This window comes from Bacidia gigantensis (assembly GCF_019456465.1).
Source record: "Bacidia gigantensis strain McMullin 20006 chromosome Unknown contig_295, whole genome shotgun sequence".
NCBI classification, from domain to species: domain Eukaryota; kingdom Fungi; phylum Ascomycota; class Lecanoromycetes; order Lecanorales; family Ramalinaceae; genus Bacidia; species Bacidia gigantensis.
The window spans coordinates 1-18,752 of record NW_025408608.1 but is presented as its reverse complement, the minus strand read 5'-3'; the positions used below and the strand labels follow the sequence as shown (position 1 = coordinate 18,752).

Genomic DNA, 18,752 nt, shown 5'->3' with positions numbered 1-18,752 from the left:
TAATTAATTACCTCCTTACTACTAAAGATTTTAATAGAGTTAGGCTTAAGTACTTCTTTTTTATTAAGCCTTTAACCTTTACTATTAAATACTTAGCCCTTTTTAAGATTAGGGATAATAAGGTTTATCTTTCCTACCTTACTATTGCTTCTTATTATATTGCTGCCTCCGCCTTCCTTTAAATCCTTTAGCTTTAGTAAGTAAGCTTATCCCCCCTCCCCTTTTTTAGTTGTTTTTCCTATGTTTTCCTTTCTTATATCTAATTAACTTTAGAGTAGTTTATTACTTAAAGACTAGTCCCCCTACCTAATAAAGCCCCTCTATCTATTAGATCTTTTATGCTCCTATAATCTATCTTTTTCCTTAAAGAAGAAAAAAAAAGATAAAAAAAAGAAATAAAAAAAAAAGCTTTTAATCCCCTTTATCCCCCCTTTTTTATTATTAATAAAGATAAATAAAAATAAGTTAAGAGCTACTAAAATTACTGCCGCTAATAGCTTTCTATATTAATATTTTAAAAGATAGTATTTTAATTAATAGTTAAATAAATTTAATTATACCCTCTCTTCTTATCCTTTTCTACTAACTTAGCTGCTTCTTACTTTTAATTTTATAACTATTTATTTATAAAAATAATATATCTAAACTAAGTTTTTTAAAAAAAGGTAATTAAATTAGGCAGCAATAATATTTTTAGATTTTTAATTTTAATTACTTTTATTTAGAATTTTTTAATTAATAAAAAACTTCTTTATAATCTTAAAAAAAGATCTAAAAGGTTAAATACTTTGCAAAATATCCCCCCCTAATAATATACTTTTTTATATCCTTATCTAATCCTTTTTCTAAAGCTTCTTTAGCTTTTATCCTTTTTATCCTTTAATAAATTTTATTTTTTTCCCTTTTTTAAAAGAAGAAAAAAATTTTAAAAAAGTAGAGCTTTATCTCTTTCCAATATATAAAAATTTGCTTATTAAGCTTTAAAATAGATTAAAATTTATTCCCCCCCTTTAATAGCTTTTAGTTTTATAATTTTATTAGTTATTTATTTATTTTAAGATTTATTTGCTATTAAATATTATCTTATTAGATTTTACTAGCCTTAGTTATTAATATTAATCTTTAATACCTTAGCGGGAATAATTATTTTAATCCCTTTTAGCCTCCTTACTATCCTTTAATAATCTCCTATTAAGCTACTTCTAGGATCGCTTTAGCGCTAGGGCTATATAATATATACTAAGCTACTTATAAAATCTTAGAGCCCTTAAAGGCTATATAATGCCTACTAAGATATACTAAGCTACTTATAGGGTCTTAGAGCCCTTAAGGGCTATATAATACCTACTAAGATATACTAAGCTATTTATTAAGTTTTGAAACTAGATAGCTCTAGATCTACTACTTTCTTTCTAAGCTATTATAGCTATATAAAGAAAATAATAAAGTTTAAAAATAATAATCTTTTAATTTTTTAATTTAATAATAATTCTTCCCTCTTTAAAATATTTATTAAGCGTTTTTCCCTTATTTAAAGAGTTTAGGAGCTATTTTTTCCTAACTAGAAAAGTAATATAATAAGTATTTTTCCTTCCTTTGAAAAGGAAATTGCTTATAGCTCTCCCTCTGCTATTTAAAAGCTTTAGTAGCTATTTGTCTTTCCTAGAAAAGGATTAATAGCTTCTATTTTCTTATAGAAAAAGATTAATAATATACTTTCCTTATCTAAGAAGGATTTTTTTAAATAGTTAAAATAAAAAGCTAAAAGGTTTTAAATAAATACTTTTAGGCTTATTTAGTAAAGGCAGATATATTAGTAATTATATTTAAAAGGTTATTAAAGTTATTAAATAAATTCTAAAGGATTTTATAAGTTTTATATTAGAATTAATACTTTTTAAGCTTACTAAGAGAATTTAATTTATTTATAATAGATTTTTAAAATACTCTATATAGCGTTAGCGTATTTTTATCTTTATAAACTAGTTTTTTATATTTTATAAGATTATTTATACTATATTATTTATCTCTAGTATTAACTATTAGCTTTATTTATAAATTATTACTTATTATTTTATTTAAACTAGTAACCTTAATAATAGTATTATTACTGCTATTTATATTATTTAAAAAATTAATATTAAATATATAATTTAAATTATCTTTCTATTATTAAGATATAAAAGCTAAAATAAAATTAGCAAAGTAATTAGCTAATTTTATAATAGTATTTTTTCTTAATATATTATATTTTATGTCTTTTGCAGCTATTTACTTTAAATTTAATCCCTAATAATATTTAAATAGTTAAGTTAATTTAATATATTAGCTATTAAATTCTAGTAGTAGTCTATTAAATATAATATATACTTACTAATTTAATTATATATTATTTATTATTTAGTTTATATTTTATAAGTATAAAGATAATATAGATACTTAAAATATAAAGTTATAAATAATAGGTTCCTTACTTAAAGCTTTTAACGTTCTTAATATAATATATTTAAAAGATAAAGATAATTAACTTAAGTTAAATCTATAACTTTAATTAAATAAAATAGTACTAAAAATCAAGTTATTAAGATTTATATTATTATTTATAGTATTTTAAACTATTTTTTTTAAAGTTTATTAAAGTTTTAATTTTATATTTTTTAATTTAAGAAAATTATAAAAAAAGATTTAAAAATCTTATTTTAAAATTTAAAATTAATATTATAGTTATAGAAGATTCTATTATATTATTAATAAAATTAGGGCGAAATATTAACCTAATACTTAAAACAGAAAAAAATATTTCGCGCCAGCCCGTCTCGTCGCCGTGAACGTAAGCGCTGTCTTGCAGTTGCTTTTGCAAGGCGGCATAAGGCGTTTTTCCCTGCTGCGCCACCCGCGCCAGCATTTCGCCGACTTCGCCCGCGCTGACGTTAAGATGGCACAGCGCCGAAAGCAGGGAGGCAATCGTGCGAACGGGCAGGCGTCCGACCTGCCGCAAGTACGCCACAAGGGCGTGAACCTGCTGTCCGAAGCGGCTTTGACCGACGGCGATTTCGGAAAGGTCGGGCGCAGGAACGCAGCGTTTCTGACACACGCCGCAGTAGCGGGCGTGCACAATGTGGTCAATGACCCGCACGGTGATTTGCGGCAGTTCGATGATCTGGCGGCGGCTGTACTCGCTGCCGCCGGCAAGGGTTCGTCCGCAGTCGGGGCAGTGGGAGCAGGTGTGAACGATTTCTTCGGTAGGCCTCTGGCGGGGGCGCGTGAAGGCGTTGGGGCGTTTCTTGCGCGCTTGGGCCTCGGCGGTTTGGGCGGGCGCGGTGTTGGGCTTGACCCCATCGGGCGATGGGGGCTTGGACAGCGGCGTTCCCTTGCCGCCGCCTTTGAGCATTTCGATTTCTTTCTGCAACGCCGCCACTTGCTGCTGAAGAAAGCCAATGAGCTCCGCCTGCTGCGTGATGAGGGCGACGAGTTCGTCATTAGAAAGTTGAGCCAGAGTGTCCATGCTTTTGATTACGTCGAAAAAAATAAAAGATTCCCACAAGAGTGGACTGTTACTTCGGCCTGTTATTTCGCAGTGGAGAATTTTCACTGTTTAAAGTCTGATGCTGCCACCATTACAGCAGGCTGAACCCTACCGCTGTACAACGCTCCGCCAATGATCTGCGCGGGCGATAGCCCGAAGGTTACCTGAAATAGGGATTGGCCTATCACATCATTTTTCGCCTGTGTCGGTTGTGCCAGCGCCTTTATTGCGCTCCGGGGCTGCGGGCGGAGGCGCGCTTTTGTCGCCGCCATCCCCCCCCCCCCCCCCCCCCGCCCGGCGGCGGCTGTGGTTGGGTTTTTTGTGGGGGGGCGGGCGTGTGGGGGGCCGGGGCGCCGGGCGCGGGGGGGCGCGGCGCGCCGCCCGCAGGGGGTTTTGGGGGGGGGGGGGGTGTTTGTCTTTTTCTCCCCCGGGCGGCGGGTCTTTTTGGAAAGCAACGGTTGCCCGTCGTCGTCCTGCGGGCCGTCTACCGTTATAGCGTGTTTGCCATGCCGCTTATGTTTCGCTTTGCGCGACAACCGCGCTACAATATCTTCGCCGGGCGCATTTACCGCGACTTCCGCGAACCGGTCATCATCATAGAAAAATTTGCGGATAATCGCCGCGTCTTCCATCCGTTTGATATAGACGTAACTGGGGCCTTCCGTCACCGGCAGGGTTCCAACCTCAACGTTCTTGCGATCCAGCAGACGGGCGAAATTCGCGACTGTGATCATCTGCTCCTGCGTCATATCAGTTTTGACGCTGTCAGTCACGGCGTTCAGGGCGTTGGGCAGACGCAACAGATTGGCCGGGCTTTTGATGCGGGAGCGCAGGGCTTCCAGAAAATCCTGCTGGCGGGCGGTGCGCTGAATATCGTCATCGGAATGGCGAATACGAACGTAGCCCATAGCATGGTAGCCGTTCATGTGCTGGAAACCCGGTTTCAGATGAACGTGCAGGTTGCCCCAGTTGTCATCATAATCCAGTTTTTTCTGAACGTTGATGTCTACACCGCCCAGCGCGTCCACGACTTTCATAAAGCCATCGAAATTCAGCGTCATGTAATAATCAACATCAATGCCGAAAACGCTTTTAACAGTTTCTTTGGTTAGTTCCGGGCCACCAAGCGCATGAGCGGCGTTGATTTTGTTGTAGCCGCGCTGCGGAATATGCACAGCGGTATCGCGGGGAACACTCAGAGCATGAATAGTTCTGGCATCAAAATCTATATGGGCTATCAAAATCGCATCGCTGCGGGTCAGCGTGTTTTTCAGGGCCACCGGCTTGTGGGGTCCCAATCGGAGTCGCAGCCGAGGAACATCACGTTGATGGTATGCGGCTTGTCCGCGAACTGGAGTTCCGGCGTGAAAGAAGCGAGCGGGTCACGGTGTATCAGGGCGTCAACAAAGCCTCTGTTAAACATTGTGCGGACGAGAGCGCTCTTCCAGTAAAAATTACCCGCGACAGTTCCGCCCATTGCGCAGAGCAGACAGAACAGACCAACCAACGTCCAGCGCGTCTCAGCGGCCCCGGGGGAACGCGACCGCGTGAAGATCGGGGCCTCCGCCTTTTCGCGCGGCTGCGACTTCCGCTGGAATTATTGGTTAGAGGAAAAGCAGGCGCTGAAAGCACGCGTTACATGAGGGCGGAATTGCGCCTTGTGTGTCAGACGTCTGAACCAATGTGATTCAGACGTCTGAACAAATGCCATGTCAGACGTCTGACATTCAGACGTCTGACACAATGCCCTTCTGTGAGGAACGTCGGAGACGCTTTCATCCCTCGCGGACAAGTTAAGGCTCTTCAAGCGCACGCACCTCTGCTTTTCGCGCCGTTTTCCCGCAACAAGGCGCATTATCGTTCAGACGTCTGAATGTCAGACGTCTGACATAGCATTTGTTCAGACGTCTGACACAATGCCCTCCTTCTTGCGGAGGTTTGCATTTACAGAGGCAGGGGCTGGAAGTAAGGAACTTTCCTTACGCGGGCGACCATTTGCTGGAACGGGAGGGCAGGCATTGTAAATACCCGGCAACGGCCCGACTGCGTAAGGAGAGTTATAGAAGTTTTGCGAAGCGAGTTATACTGACGGCTTGTCAGACCGTTACTCTGACCCTTGCCTTCGCCAAGGAAAGGAGACAGTGAATTTTCAGGCGATAATGAGATATAAGAGTCGGCAATCAAGAGGCGCCTGCTCCGGATTTTCGCTCGAAATCTGGTTTCATTCCGCCTGTTCCTGCGGCTGCGCCACAATGAGAATATCCATGCTCCGCAACTCTTTCGTAAGCCGATGAACCAGAGAGCCGTACACGAATTCATGCCAGCGCGAATGGCTGGAATGTCCAATCACCATTTGCGTAATCCTGTTTTCGCGGGCGTAACGGATTAACTCATTGCCGACATTGCCCTGCAAAGTGACAATGGGAATTTTCAGCCGTTCCGCCAGCGCGAAATCGTTCCGCAGTATCTCCTGTTCCTCCGACGTTCCCGGTTTGGTTTCCACATAAACCGCGACGAGACTGCCATGCAGCCGCTGCGAAATGCGCCATCCGCGTCGGATCAGTCGCAGCGACGAGCGCGATGGCGTAATGCAGACCATGATGCGGTCACTGGTATTCCAGGCGTCCTGAATATGCTTGTCTTTACGATAGGCAGTGACATCATCGTCCACTTCCTGCGCGATTTCGCGCAGGGCGATTTCGCGCAGAGCGCTCAAGTTGCCTTCCCGGAACCAGTTCTGCATCGCCTGCTGGACTTTGTCCGCTTTGTAGATGTCGCCGCGCTCCAGCCGATTGATTAGTGAGCGGGGCGTAATATCCACCATTTTAATCTCATCCGCGTCCCGAACGATTTTGTCCGGCACGGTTTCGCGCACCCACACATTGGTAATATCGTGAACCGTGTCGTTCAGGCTTTCCAGATGCTGCACGTTCAGCGTAGTTTCTACGTTGATACCGGCGTCCAGAATCGCTTCCACGTCCTGCCAGCGCTTTTCACGGAGCGAACCGGGAACGTTGGTATGGGCGAGTTCGTCTACCAGAACCCATCTGGGACGGCGGGCGATGATCGCTTCGGTGTCCATTTCCTCGAAAGTCGCGCCGCGATACTCCACTTTTTTGCGCGGGATAACTTCCAGATCGCCCAGCTGCTCCACCGTGCCCTGACGCCCATGCGTTTCAACATAGCCAATCACGACTTCCTGCCCGCGCTGCTTGCGGCGGTTGGCTTCGTTGAGCATCTCAAAGGTTTTGCCGACGCCCGCCGCGAACCCAAGAAACACTTTAAGCCTGCCTCGTTTGGTCGGATGGTTTTCCTGCCGCATCACCCGGGCCAGAATCTCTTCCGGGTCGGGCCTCTTTTCGCGGTTGGCGTCGGGCTGCGTCATGTTTCGTTTCCTCCATATTTTGCGCCGTCACGCGCCCTTGTCATTTAGATACCAGGGAACATTGATGACGATTACCTGCTGATCCCCTTTGAGCAGCAGCGCGGCCTTTAGCCCCATCGCTCGCTTGTTGTGCAGCAAATATTGATACCAGTGTGTTTCCACCAGTTCCGGGATGATAACGGCAATTTGCCGCCTGGGATGTTCGGCTTTGAGGTCTCCGATATAGTTTAGCAAGGGGGTAAACAGGCGGCGGTAGGGTGAAGAAATCAGCATGAGACCCGGCTGCGGCAGTCCCGCCTGACGTATCGGTTCTTCTACATACTTTTCCCATTGCATCCGCAACTGAAAGCCTTCCGCTTCGTTCGCGCTGATATGCACAACAACGATATCGGGCGAAAGCCCCAGCGCAAACCGCAGCGCCTTTTCTGAAATCGTGTTCCATGTCTTGATTGGCACAACGACGAGCGGAGGCTCCATTCCAGTTAAATTCAGCGGGCGCGGACAGTTCGTATCTTCTGCCACATGGTCATAATGCCGTCGGGTCTGATGGAACAGCATCAGGGCCGCCGGAACAATCAGCAACGTAATCCACGCGCCTTCCGCGAATTTTGCCAGCAGAATAATTCCCAGCGCAATTCCGGTTGCCGACGCGCCAAGCGCATTAACCAGCAGAGGAACACGGACTTTTGACCCGCCCTTACGCCGCCAGTGAACTACCATACCTGCCTGAGACAGCGTGAACGCCAGAAACGCGCCGATAGCGAACAGCGGAATGAGCCGATCCGTAATGCCGCCAAAGATAGTCAGCAACAGGGCCGAACTAACGGTCAACACCATAATGCCGAGCGTATAAACCAGGCGTCGGCCCCGATTGGCGAAAGCGCGCGGCAGAAAATTGTCCTGCGCTATCAGACGGCACAAACGCGGGAAGTCCGCGAAACTGGTATTCGCGGAAAGAGCCAGCACAGCCAGAACACTGGCAATTGTAATGTAGTAGAAAACGCCTCTGCCCACGACCGCGCCAACTAACTGCGAAATGATGCTCTGATAATCCGGCTTGTCCGGGTCGGTCGCGCCAATCGCATAAGCGCGGGACAAATAGGCGATGCCTGCCAGCAGAACGCCCAGTATCACGACAATGGCCGTCAGCGTCCGCTGCGCCCCGCGCACCGATGGCTTAGCAAAGACAGTGACTCCGTTGCTGACCGCTTCCACACCGGTCATGGCGGTGCAGCCGCTGGCAAAGGCGCGTAACAGTAGCCAGAAGAGTCGCGGTTCCTGCGGCAGCCGACAAGGGCGCAGGGGCAGCCACCGCCACGGGATGGCCTCCGCTCAGAAAGGCCCTGCCAAGCCCAATAGCCAACACCACGCCCATCGTGCCAATAAATAAATAAGTCGGGAGAGCGAAGGCAATGCCCGACTCGCGCACCCCGCGCAAATTGATCAGCGTGATGAAAACAAGGATGAACAGACACAACGCCAGGGTATGCGTCTGCAATCCGGGCAGGGCAGAAACTAACGCGCCTACGCCCGCCGAAATTCCCACCGCGACGTTCAAAACATAATCCAGCAGCAGCGCCGCCGCCGCCAGCAGTCCGACATGGATGCCGAGATTTTCTTTCGCGACCGTGTAGGAGCCGCCGCCGCCGGGATACGCGGCAATGGTCTGCCGATAGGAAAAGTAAAGCAGCGCCAGCAGTATCAGGATGATAATGGTAATGGGGCCAATATAGACAAGCCCCAGCGCGCCCAGCGGGAGCAGGATCGTCAGCGCGGCTTCCGGGCCGTAAGCCGCTGAAGACAGAGCGTCCAGTCCCAGCATAGGGATGCCCGCGATAACCCCGACCTTCTGTTCCTCTTCTTCATGGTTGGCAAGTGGTTTGCCAAGCAGCTTATCCAGGAGCGCCATAGAAATCCTTTTCAGAAACGCAGGGCGTTTTCAGTATTTGAAAAATGTGTCAGCCCGCCGTCATAACGCTGTCTACAAAACGGCGCAGACTGGACGTAAAATCGTCTATAGACAGCAGATCGTCCGGCGGAAAATCGGCGTTTTGCCAGAGATAGTTGGCTAACGTTTCTTCGCAAAGCGCCTGCCAGAAGCGGTTTCCGCCGGGAACCTCATCGCGATCCAGATGCGCCTTTACCAGTTCCACTACCAGAGTAGACATTACGATGGCGCATTTTCGGCTTTCTCCCGCCGGATTTCGCACGGTGAACTGAAAGCCGGTTCCGCTGCCCATTTTCACGCCCGCGCCCGGCTGAAATTCAATTCCGAAACCCGTTGATCGTTGTCATGCCAAATGTGGGCGTGTTGGAAGGCGGCGCAGCCTGACCGTCCCGGTTCAATGGCGTCTGCGTTTTGTTCTGCAGCGCGGCTTCCACTGCGCCGCGCAGGATTTCCGCCGTAAAGGGCTTGCGCAGGAAGTTAGTCGCGCCCGCCCGCATTGCTTCAACGGCTAGATCAATGGTTCCGACGGCGGTTGCCATAATGATTTTCGCCTCCGGCCTTTCGTAGCGCATCTGTCCCAGAACGGTCAACCCCTCTAGCCCCGGCATCCGCTGATCCAGAAAAATGAGATCGTAATGGGTTCCGCTATAAAATTTTTGCAGCGCTTCCTGCCCGTCCGCTGCGGTCTCAACCGTATGGCCGCTGTGCTGAAGGGTTAATTGAATGGTCTTTCGGATATTGTTTTCATCGTCTACGACAAGAATATGCGCCATGTTATTATGCCTTTCCATACAAAATTTCGCGCGGCGGCAGGCCTTCATTAAGCTCAAACATCAGGCAAAAATCGTTGTGAGGGACAGAACAGCCCTTGCTGCGTAACGTTCCGCCAGTTGTTCTGGCGGACGGGAATACATCGCTTCAGAGCGATGAGGCAATCAACGCGCTTCCTCACTGAGCCGCAAGGCCAGTAACTCCGCGTCAATTCTGGCCCCCAGATCGCGCCAGTCGTCCGCTTCCATCCATCCCTGACGCTCGGCTTCCAGCAGAGCGTTTTTCTCCGCCATCAGCGCCTGACGATGGGCGCGGTTCGCCTGCTCCTGCTGAAGCGTCTTATGATCGGGCTGCAAATCGGCCAGCGCTTTCTCCAGCGCAACCACACGGGCGCGATAGCTTTGCGTCAGCAATTCCACCGACCAGTTCGGATGCGCTTCATGCGAACGAAGCCGCTCTAATTCCGCCAGCGCCGCCTGCACAGCCACCATTTCGCCCGCGAGAACGCGCTGATCTTTAAGTTCGTGACGCTCCGGGCCGCACAATCCCAGCCGCTTCATGAGCGGCCCGACCGTTGTGCCCTGCGCCAGCAGTGAGAACAGAACCACGCCAAACGTCCCGGCGACAAGCGCATCCCGCGCAGGAAAGTCCCGGCTCAACCCCAGCGCCAGCGCCATCGAAAGGGCGCCGCGCAGTCCGCCCCAGAATAAAACGTGCTGCCATGCGCGCGGCACACTGCCTCCAACACGATTAACCAGCAGCGAAAGAGGATAGATCGCAGCGCGGCCCAGCAAAACAAAGCCTATAGCGCCTACAGTGAACGCAATATGATGCTTCCAGCCCACATAAGCGACTTCAACGCCCACTAACAAAAATACGATAGAGTTGACGACAAACGCCAGATATTCCCAGAACGCGACGACGGCAAGCCGTGTGCCGGGCGACATGGCAGAAGGCATTCCATAGTTTCCAATGGCAATGCCCGCCGTCACGACCGCCATGACTCCGGATACATGGATCGTTTCCGCAATCAAATACGAACCAAACGCCACCAGCGTCGTCAGCGTGATTTCAATAAGATGGTCATCCAGCTCAAAATGGACTCGCGAAGCAATGACCCCAATGGACGTTCCCAGAAGCGCGCCACCAACCATCAACTGCAAAAACTGTCCCACTCCCGATCCAATGGAAATAGAGCCGCCCGCAACCGCTGCCAGCATTACGGTAAACAGCACGACGGCAGTATCATTATTGAACAGGCTTTCCGCTTCCATAATAAGCGTCAGCCGTCGGCCCGCGCCGAGTCGCTTGAAAATCGCAATCACCGAAATAGGGTCGGTTGTCGAAATCAACGCGCCGAAAACCAGGCCTGCCGCCAGCGGAATATGCAGCATCCACGCCGTCAGACAGCCAACAATAAACGTGGAAGCGACTGTGCCCGCCAGTGTGTAAATCGCAATCGGTTTCCAGTCCTGATGGAGCGCCCCCAGGCGCAAATTAATCGCCGACTCGAACAGCAGCGGCGGCAAAAACACCGTGAACAGCGCCGAGGGCTCCAGATGCGCCTGTGGCAGCAGATGGCGAAACCCGATGAGTAATCCGGTAACAACCAGCGCGAGCGCATAGGGAATCTTGAAGCGCCGCACTATCAGCGCAACAAAAAAAGCGATTAGCAGCAGCCAGATAAATTGTGAAATGCTTGTACTATCGTTCATGGCGCATTCTCAATAGTTTGTTCTTTGTCGCGTCAACAATCCTTCCTGGTTATATCGTTTTTCGATGCCGCGATAGTGGTCTGAAAAATACCCCGTCAGGAAGTTTTTGCAACGTCATTGTTGCATACCGGACGGGGGTTGGCTATGGGAGGAGGCCAAAAAACATTTTCTAACTGTGTGCCTCACCCTGACTCCTCCTTCGCAAGGAGGGGGATTTGCTCCCTCCCCTTGCGAAGGGGAGGGTTGGGGTGGGGTGAAATTACCTCGGCGCAGGCGTCGCAGGCGTTGGCGGCGCGGGCAGCGCCTTCATCTTATCCAGCGCCATATTCAATTTTAAGACGTTGACACGCGGTTCCCCAAGCAGTCCAAGCGTCCGGCCCGCTGTGTTTTCCCCGACCACTGCGCGAATGGCGCTTTCGTCCATATTACGGGCCCTCGCGACCCGCCCGACCTGAAGGTTGGCGTTCTCCGGGCTGATTTCCGGGTCGAGGCCGCTGGCGGAGCGGGTCACGGCGTCAGCGGGAACGGGCGCGGTATCCGCCAAACCGTTATCTTTGCGATAGGCCGCCGCTAAATCCTTGACGCCATCGAAGTTATCCGGATCGTCGGTTTTGCCATCCGCCAACTTTTTATGGATTCCGTTCAGCAGCTTGTCGCTGGTCGGGCCAAGATTCGTTCCGCCCGAAACGGTCGAATCGTAGCCGCCGCCCGCCGCTGAGGGCCGAGGGTGGAAGTAGCCCGCCGCCGCGAAGTTCTGCCCGATGAGTTCCGAACCTACAACCGCGCCGTTCTGTTCAATCAAACTGCCGTCCGCCTGATGCGGAAAGATCACTTTCCCCAGACCGAACACGACAAACGGAAAAATCAGCCCGGTCAGTATCGTCAAAACCAGTACGCTCATAATGGAAGCGCGAAGTTGTTGTAACATTTCAATCTCCTTCTATCTACGAAATGACACCAGAGGACACGTCATTTCGTAGATAAAGATTCCTACGCTAGATGGCAAATCGTCAGCAGGCGGTCAATGATCCAGATGCCTGGAAACGGTATGAGCAGTCCTCCGACGCCGTAGAGCAGCAGGTTGCGCCGCAGGACGGCTCCCGCGCCCATCGGTTTGTACGAGACGCCGCGCAGCGCCAGCGGGATTAGCGCGATAATTATCAGCGCGTTGAAGATTACGGCGGCGAGAACGGCGGAATTCGCGTTCGACTGCGCTCCCAGCGGCCCCCAGCGCAGGAAGTTAATCGCGTCCAGCGAAGCGTAGGTCGTGACGAACATCGCCGGGATGATCGCAAAGTATTTCGCGACGTCGTTGGCGATCGAGAACGTCGTCAGCGCGCCGCGCGTCATCAGCAGTTGCTTGCCGATCTCCACGATCTCGATCAGCTTGGTCGGGTTGCAGTCGAGGTCGACCATGTTGCCGGCCTCGTTCGCCGCCTGCGTTCCCGTATTCATCGCCACGCCGACATCGGCCTGCGCCAGCGCCGGGGCGTCGTTGGTGCCGTCGCCCGTACATGGCAACCAGCTTGCCGCCCTGCTGTTCCTTTTTAATCAGGGCCATTTTGTCCTCCGGCGTGGCCTCCGCCAGAAAATCGTCTACGCCCGCCTCTTCCGCGATGGATTTCGCCGTGAGCGGGTTATCGCCCGTAATCATCACCGTGCGGATGCCCATTGCCCGCAGCTCGTCGAAGCGCTCTCTCATGCCGCCTTTCACGATGTCTTTCAGGTAGATAACGCCAAGTGGCTTGTCATTGATCGCTACGACCAGCGGCGTTCCGCCAAGAGACGAAATGCGCGTCACGATGTCGTCGAGCTCCATAGGGACGCGCCCGCCCTGCTCCATAACCCAATTTTTGACTGAACCCGCCGCGCCCTTGCGAATCATTGTGGCGCCCATGTTGACGCCGCTCATGCGGGTTTGCGCCGTGAACGGAACGAACTCCGCTTCACGGTCGCCCAGTTCCCGCCCGCGCAGGCCGTATTTGTCTTTCGCCAGCACGACAATCGAGCGGCCTTCCGGCGTTTCATCGGCGAGGCTTGACAGTTGCGCGGCGTTGGCGAGTTCGTTAATCTCTACGCCGGGAAGCGGGATAAATTCGCTCGCCTGCCGGTTGCCGAGTGTGATGGTTCCGGTTTTATCAAGCAGCAGCGTGTTCACGTCGCCCGCCGCTTCCACCGCTTTTCCGGACATTGCCAGCACGTTGTGCTGCATAACCCGATCCATACCCGCGATTCCAATGGCGGACAACAGCCCGCCAATCGTGGTGGGAATCAGGCAGACCAGCAGCGAAATCAAAACGGTAATGCTCGGCGGCGTTCCTGCGCCCGCTGCCCGGACGCTGTAAATGGCGTAGGGTTGCAAAGTTACGGTCGCAAAAAGAAAGACAATTGTTAATCCCGCCAGCAGAATCGAAAGCGCGATTTCGTTGGGGGTTTTCTGTCGTTGCGCCCCCTCGACTAAAGCGATCATCCGGTCAATAAATGTTTCGCCAGGATTCGACGTGATGCGTATCACGATGCGGTCGGACAACACTTTGGTTCCGCCCGTCACCGCGCTGCGGTCGCCGCCGCTTTCCCGAATGACCGGAGCGGATTCGCCGGTAATAGCCGATTCATCTACGGAAGCGATTCCTTCGATGACTTCGCCGTCGCCCGGTATGACCTCATTGGCTTCGCAGACGATCAAGTCGCCTTTACGTAATGCGGTTCCGGGAACCTGCTCCTCTTTGCCATTGGCAAGGAGACGCCGCGCCACAGAGTCTGTTTTCGCTTTTCGCAAGGTGTCGGCCTGCGCTTTGCCGCGCCCTTCCGCCATTGCCTCCGCAAAGTTGGCAAAGAGGACGGTAAACCACAGCCACAGCGATACCTGCCCGACAAACAAGGCGTGTCCGTTATGCGTGATCAGGCTTTTGATGAAGTAGTAGGTCGTAATCGCGCTGCCGACTTCCACGACAAACATGACCGGGTTCTTCGCCACAAGGCGCGGGTCGAGTTTGCGGAACGCATCGCCCGCCGCCCGTTTGATAATAACTGGATCAATCAGCGACTTCGGCGCGTTTTTTGGTTTAGTAAAGCCCGTCGGCGTCCCCACAGGAAGGGTAGGCGGGGCCTGCATTTGCGTAGCCATAGTATTTTCCTTTATCCACGCATGACACGAATTCAAGACAAACAAACCATGCAACTTAAACAGTGTTTACAGAGAGGGAGAGTAGATTTCTCCTCCCTCTTTTCCCTTTTTCTTGATTCGTGTCTTTTCGTGTCTTTCGTGGATTAAAAAGTTGTCCCACTCAACATTTGGAAATGTTCGACCAGCGGGCCGAGGGCCAGCGCCGGGAAGAACGTGAGCGCTCCGACAATCACGATGACTCCGACGAGCAGGACGGTAAACGTCGGCGAGTCGGTCGGGAAGGTTCCAGCGGATTCGGGAACGGTTTTCTTTTTCGCCAGACTGCCCGCAATCGCCAGCAGCGGAATAATCATCAGGAACCGGCCAATCAGCATGGCGAGTCCAATTGTCAGGTTATAGTACGGCGTGTTCACGGTGATTCCCGCGAAGGCCGAGCCGTTGTTGCCGGTGGCGGACGTGTAGGCGTAGAAGATTTCCGAGAAACCATGCGCCCCGCTGTTGTTCTGGTTATTGTAGGTCGGGCCGTAGAAAGTATCCGATCCGCCGTTGTCGGCTCCCGCGTTATTCAAGCGATTCCAGCTGGCAGGCGTGGCGGCATATTTCTCGCCATCGGCCTTGTTCGCGTCGGTAATCGTTAGCGCTCCGGCGAGCGGGCGAATGTGCAGGTTTGAACTCAGCGCCGTGAAGCAGAGAATGTCAGCGGCAAGAACCAGAACCGCCAGCATCGCCATTTTTACTTCTGAACTGCTCGATTTTTTTGCCCAGATATTCCGGGGTGCGCCCGACCATCAGGCCCGCGATAAAGACGGCAATGATCGCGTACATCAACATTCCGTAAAGCCCCGCGCCCGTTCCGCCGAAGATGCACTCGCCGCTGAGAATATTTGCCAGCGGAACCATGCCGCCAAGCGGCGTGAAACTATCGTGCATGGCGTTGACCGCGCCGCAACTCGCGTCTGTCGTCACGGTGGCAAAGAGAGCGGAATTCGTAATGCCGAAACGCGTTTCCTTGCCCTCCATGTTTCCGCCCGGCTGCGTATCGGTCGGGGCCGTCACCACGTTCATCGCGGCGACCTGCGGGTTGCCTTTTTGTTCGGCGGTGTAGGCCACGCAAACCCCGACAAAGAACAGCGAACTCATTGCGGCGAATAGCGCCCAGCCCTGCTTCGTATTTTTGACCATCTTGCCGAACGTGTAGGTCAGTCCGGCGGGAATGAGAAAAATCGAAATCATTTGAATGAAATTGACCAGCGGCGTCGGGTTCTCGTAAGGGTGCGCCGAGTTCGCGTTGAAAATGCCGCCGCCGTTCGTGCCAAGCATCTTAATGGATTCCTGCGAGGCGACAAAGCCCTGCGGAATGCTTTGCGAATTGTCTTTTCCGTTCGTGGCGGGCGTGGCGTCTACCGTTTTCACGTCCACATAGGGCTTGAGATTCTGCGGGACGCCCTGCTGAATCAGAAACATCGAATAGACCAGACAGATAGGCAGCAGAATATACAGCGTGCAGCGCGTCAAGTCTTTCCAGAAGTTGCCGATGGAGTCGGCGTTGCGGCGGGCGAACCCGCGAATCAGCGCTACCGCAATCGCCATGCCCGTCGCCGCCGACATCCAGTTATGAATGGCGAGCGAAAGCATATTCGAGAAGTAACTGACGGTCAGTTCCGGCGCGTAAGCCTGCCAGTTTGTGTTGGTGCCGAACGAGTTGGCGGTGTTGAAACTCAGGTCGGGCGTCATGTCTTTGCCGGAGAAGCCTTTGGGATTCATGCCCATGAAATTGAACATTCCCTGCGCCCGCAACAGAACGTAAGTCAGCAAAATGCCGACCGCGCTGAACATCAGCATTGCGAAGGCGTAGGTTGTCCACTTCATATCGTCCTCTTCGCGCACACCAAAGAGTTTATAGAACAGGCGCTCTACGGGCAGCAGGACGGGACTGAGCAGCGTTCGTTCGCCCTCGAAGACGTGGGCCATGTACACGCCCATTGGCTTTGTCAGCGCCAGAATCACGCTGAAGAACAGCAAAATTTGGATCACACCATTCGGTGTCGCCATGAGAAATCTCCTCCTTAGAAGCGCTCCGGCTTCAGCAGCGCATAGAGTAAATAGACGAGGAGGAGGGCCGCCACCAGGCCCGTCCAGATGTAGTCAATCACGGTTCATCTCCTCACAGTTTGTCGCAGCCGCGCGCATAGCCGGCAGCGATAACGAAAAATAGCACAGTAATCACGATGTAAAACAGGTCTTGCATGGTCTTGCCTCCTCCTCCTTTTCCGCCGCTCCACCGCAAGTTTTACTTTCGGCGGGTTCGGCGGTATCAAAATGCAGTTGCGCAGTGAAAATGGTCAGACAAACAAAAAGGAGGCCGGAAGTCGCGCAAAACTACCGGATGGTGACACCATCCCGTGTTTGCAGCGGACTTCGGCCTCCCTTGCGACAAACAGGCGATCTTAAAATCGCTGCTCTTCGCTCTGGCAACCAGAGTTGTCCATCAAAAGTTCGTTTTTTAGTTATTGCACCCGCTTGAAACCCGAAATCAGGCTGTGCGGCGTCTATCAAGACCGTTCAAACCGTCGAGTTCCCGGCGGAGCAACTTTCGTTCTATGTCGGTTTCCAGCACATAAACTTCAACCATTTCGGCGGCTTCCACTTTTAAGTCGCTGTAGCTCCGAAGCGTTTTGCATCCCAGAATCTGCGTAACTACGTCTTCACTGTCGTTATGCGCGATGTGCCGCAGTTCCTGCCGGGCGCTTTTGATTAAGCGGCGGCCCTCTTCCGTTACAGCGAGACGGACTTCATTCGGCCGGGGGGGGGGCCACCCCCCCCCCCCCGCCCCCCACACCCCGGCCGCGCCCCCCGACACCAGCACCCCGGAGAGCACGCCGCCGCCCCCCCCCGCCCCCCCCCCCCCCGCCCCCGGCGGCGCCGCCCCCCCGCCCCCGCTCTCCCCCCCTGCCGGGTCGCTTCGCCCCTTTCCGGGGGTGTCCCCCCCCGCAGCGCTGGAGGAGAAACCCGTGGGGGTTTTTTTCCCCCCCGTTTTCCCCCTCACGCTACCGTTTTTTTTTTTCATTTCCCCTGTGGTTGCCAAAATTTTCCGGGATAGAAAAAAATTTCTACGCAAGCACGCCAAGAAGACAGCCTGACGCGCATTTTCGTCCGCAGGACGATTGGCCGTAGGCCTCCCAGACGGGTCGTTCACGGCCCGGACAGCGTTCCAGATGGGGGGTTCTACCAAATTACGCTGCCATTCTGCGATTGCGCATTGTCTCTGCCTCAAAGTCGTAAATTAAACGGCCGCATGGAAATTGGCCTGCGCTCTTTCCATGCGAAAGGAGACCAGAAGAACGCGCAGGCAAGACCGGAACTGCTATCTGATCCGCTTCCACCCGCGTATTCTGGCCTCCCCATCGACTTGCAGCGCATAGAAAACGTTGTCCTTGCCTTTGATTTTACAAAAAGAGTGACGCGACTGCTCCAGGAAAGCCGGCTACTTCTTGCCCTTCTTTTTGCCCTTTTTCGCGTCTTTTTTCTTGGTGTCTTTTTTCTTCGCCATGTCAGAGTTTCTCCTTTCTCGATAGCGGCGTTCGCTTTTGAAAACCGGCGTCGGACGAGCGTCTTGAACGTTCCGGCGCGGGAACACAGCGCGGCTCTATCGCGCATTGAAACGATTGGTTACGCTTGGGCCCGCATCATACAGGCGTTCCAGCGCTTTCAAGATTTCGGTCAGTGCTTACTCGCTTGCTGTTTTCCTCTGCGCAACGGCCTTCAAACGCAAAAAGAGGCTCAGTTTGCACCCAACAAGGCTTGAACGATTACCCGTTCAGGCATTGCAGCGAACCTCTGGCCTCCCCATCGACTTACAATGCTTCGTAACGAAGCTATTGCCCTTGCCTGCGGTATGCGCGCTAAAATGTGGCGTCCGTCGTTTTGCGACGAACGATTCAGTATCGCATGAAAAATTTTCGTTGTCAAGAGCAATTTGCGCCCGGCGCACAAAATCAAGCGCGATTACCCGGCGGCGTCCAGCGTCACAGTCAAAGTTTCCTGCGCTTCCATACCCGCCTTGAAAGTCTTTCGAACGGTTTTCCCCGCCCACTCAAGGGTGATTTCATAGGAGCGCGGCGGGCAGGCGCGGTACAGATTGAACGCCATCATATCATTCAAATCCGCCGTCTCGCCTTTGCTGTCTCCTGTGAAAAGAACGGCGTCCTTCCCGGTTTCCCGCACCGTCATATGCGTCACGATCCGTTTGCCTTTTGCATTCACAACTTTGACGAGCAGAC

General features: G+C 51.3%; 7 protein-coding genes across 7 annotated transcripts; all 7 read right to left on the bottom strand.

The window, feature by feature from the left end:
• Nucleotides 1-2,282: 2,282 nt before the first annotated feature.
• On the bottom strand, nt 2,283-3,505 carry KY384_008068 (uncharacterized protein; the record flags this gene model as incomplete). Its single annotated transcript, XM_044816557.1, has 2 exons — nt 2,283-2,289; nt 2,775-3,505. The coding sequence occupies 2 exons, from the start codon at nt 3,503-3,505 to the stop codon at nt 2,283-2,285; spliced, it is 738 nt and encodes a 245-aa protein (XP_044665922.1).
• Nucleotides 3,506-3,588: 83 nt separating this feature from the next.
• KY384_008067 (uncharacterized protein) lies at nt 3,589-4,949 on the bottom strand (the record flags this gene model as incomplete). The annotated part of the gene is made up of 2 exons (XM_044816556.1): nt 3,589-4,738; nt 4,807-4,949. 2 exons carry the CDS (start codon nt 4,947-4,949, stop codon nt 3,589-3,591), a joined length of 1,293 nt encoding a protein of 430 aa, XP_044665921.1.
• A 798-nt stretch (nt 4,950-5,747) lies between these two features.
• Nucleotides 5,748-6,911, bottom strand: KY384_008066 (uncharacterized protein; the record flags this gene model as incomplete). Its single annotated transcript, XM_044816555.1, has 1 exon — nt 5,748-6,911. The coding sequence occupies one exon, from the start codon at nt 6,909-6,911 to the stop codon at nt 5,748-5,750; it is 1,164 nt and encodes a 387-aa protein (XP_044665920.1).
• Nucleotides 6,912-6,938: 27 nt separating this feature from the next.
• KY384_008065 (uncharacterized protein) lies at nt 6,939-8,820 on the bottom strand (the record flags this gene model as incomplete). The annotated part of the gene is made up of 2 exons (XM_044816554.1): nt 6,939-8,148; nt 8,204-8,820. 2 exons carry the CDS (start codon nt 8,818-8,820, stop codon nt 6,939-6,941), a joined length of 1,827 nt encoding a protein of 608 aa, XP_044665919.1.
• Nucleotides 8,821-9,176: 356 nt separating this feature from the next.
• Nucleotides 9,177-9,632, bottom strand: KY384_008064 (uncharacterized protein; the record flags this gene model as incomplete). Its single annotated transcript, XM_044816553.1, has 1 exon — nt 9,177-9,632. One exon carries the CDS (start codon nt 9,630-9,632, stop codon nt 9,177-9,179), a length of 456 nt encoding a protein of 151 aa, XP_044665918.1.
• Nucleotides 9,633-9,794: 162 nt separating this feature from the next.
• On the bottom strand, nt 9,795-12,246 carry KY384_008063 (uncharacterized protein; the record flags this gene model as incomplete). Its single annotated transcript, XM_044816552.1, has 2 exons — nt 9,795-11,334; nt 11,609-12,246. The coding sequence occupies 2 exons, from the start codon at nt 12,244-12,246 to the stop codon at nt 9,795-9,797; spliced, it is 2,178 nt and encodes a 725-aa protein (XP_044665917.1).
• A 339-nt stretch (nt 12,247-12,585) lies between these two features.
• KY384_008062 (uncharacterized protein) lies at nt 12,586-16,524 on the bottom strand (the record flags this gene model as incomplete). Its single annotated transcript, XM_044816551.1, has 3 exons — nt 12,586-14,454; nt 14,655-15,144; nt 15,218-16,524. The coding sequence occupies 3 exons, from the start codon at nt 16,522-16,524 to the stop codon at nt 12,586-12,588; spliced, it is 3,666 nt and encodes a 1,221-aa protein (XP_044665916.1).
• Nucleotides 16,525-18,752: the final 2,228 nt, after the last annotated feature.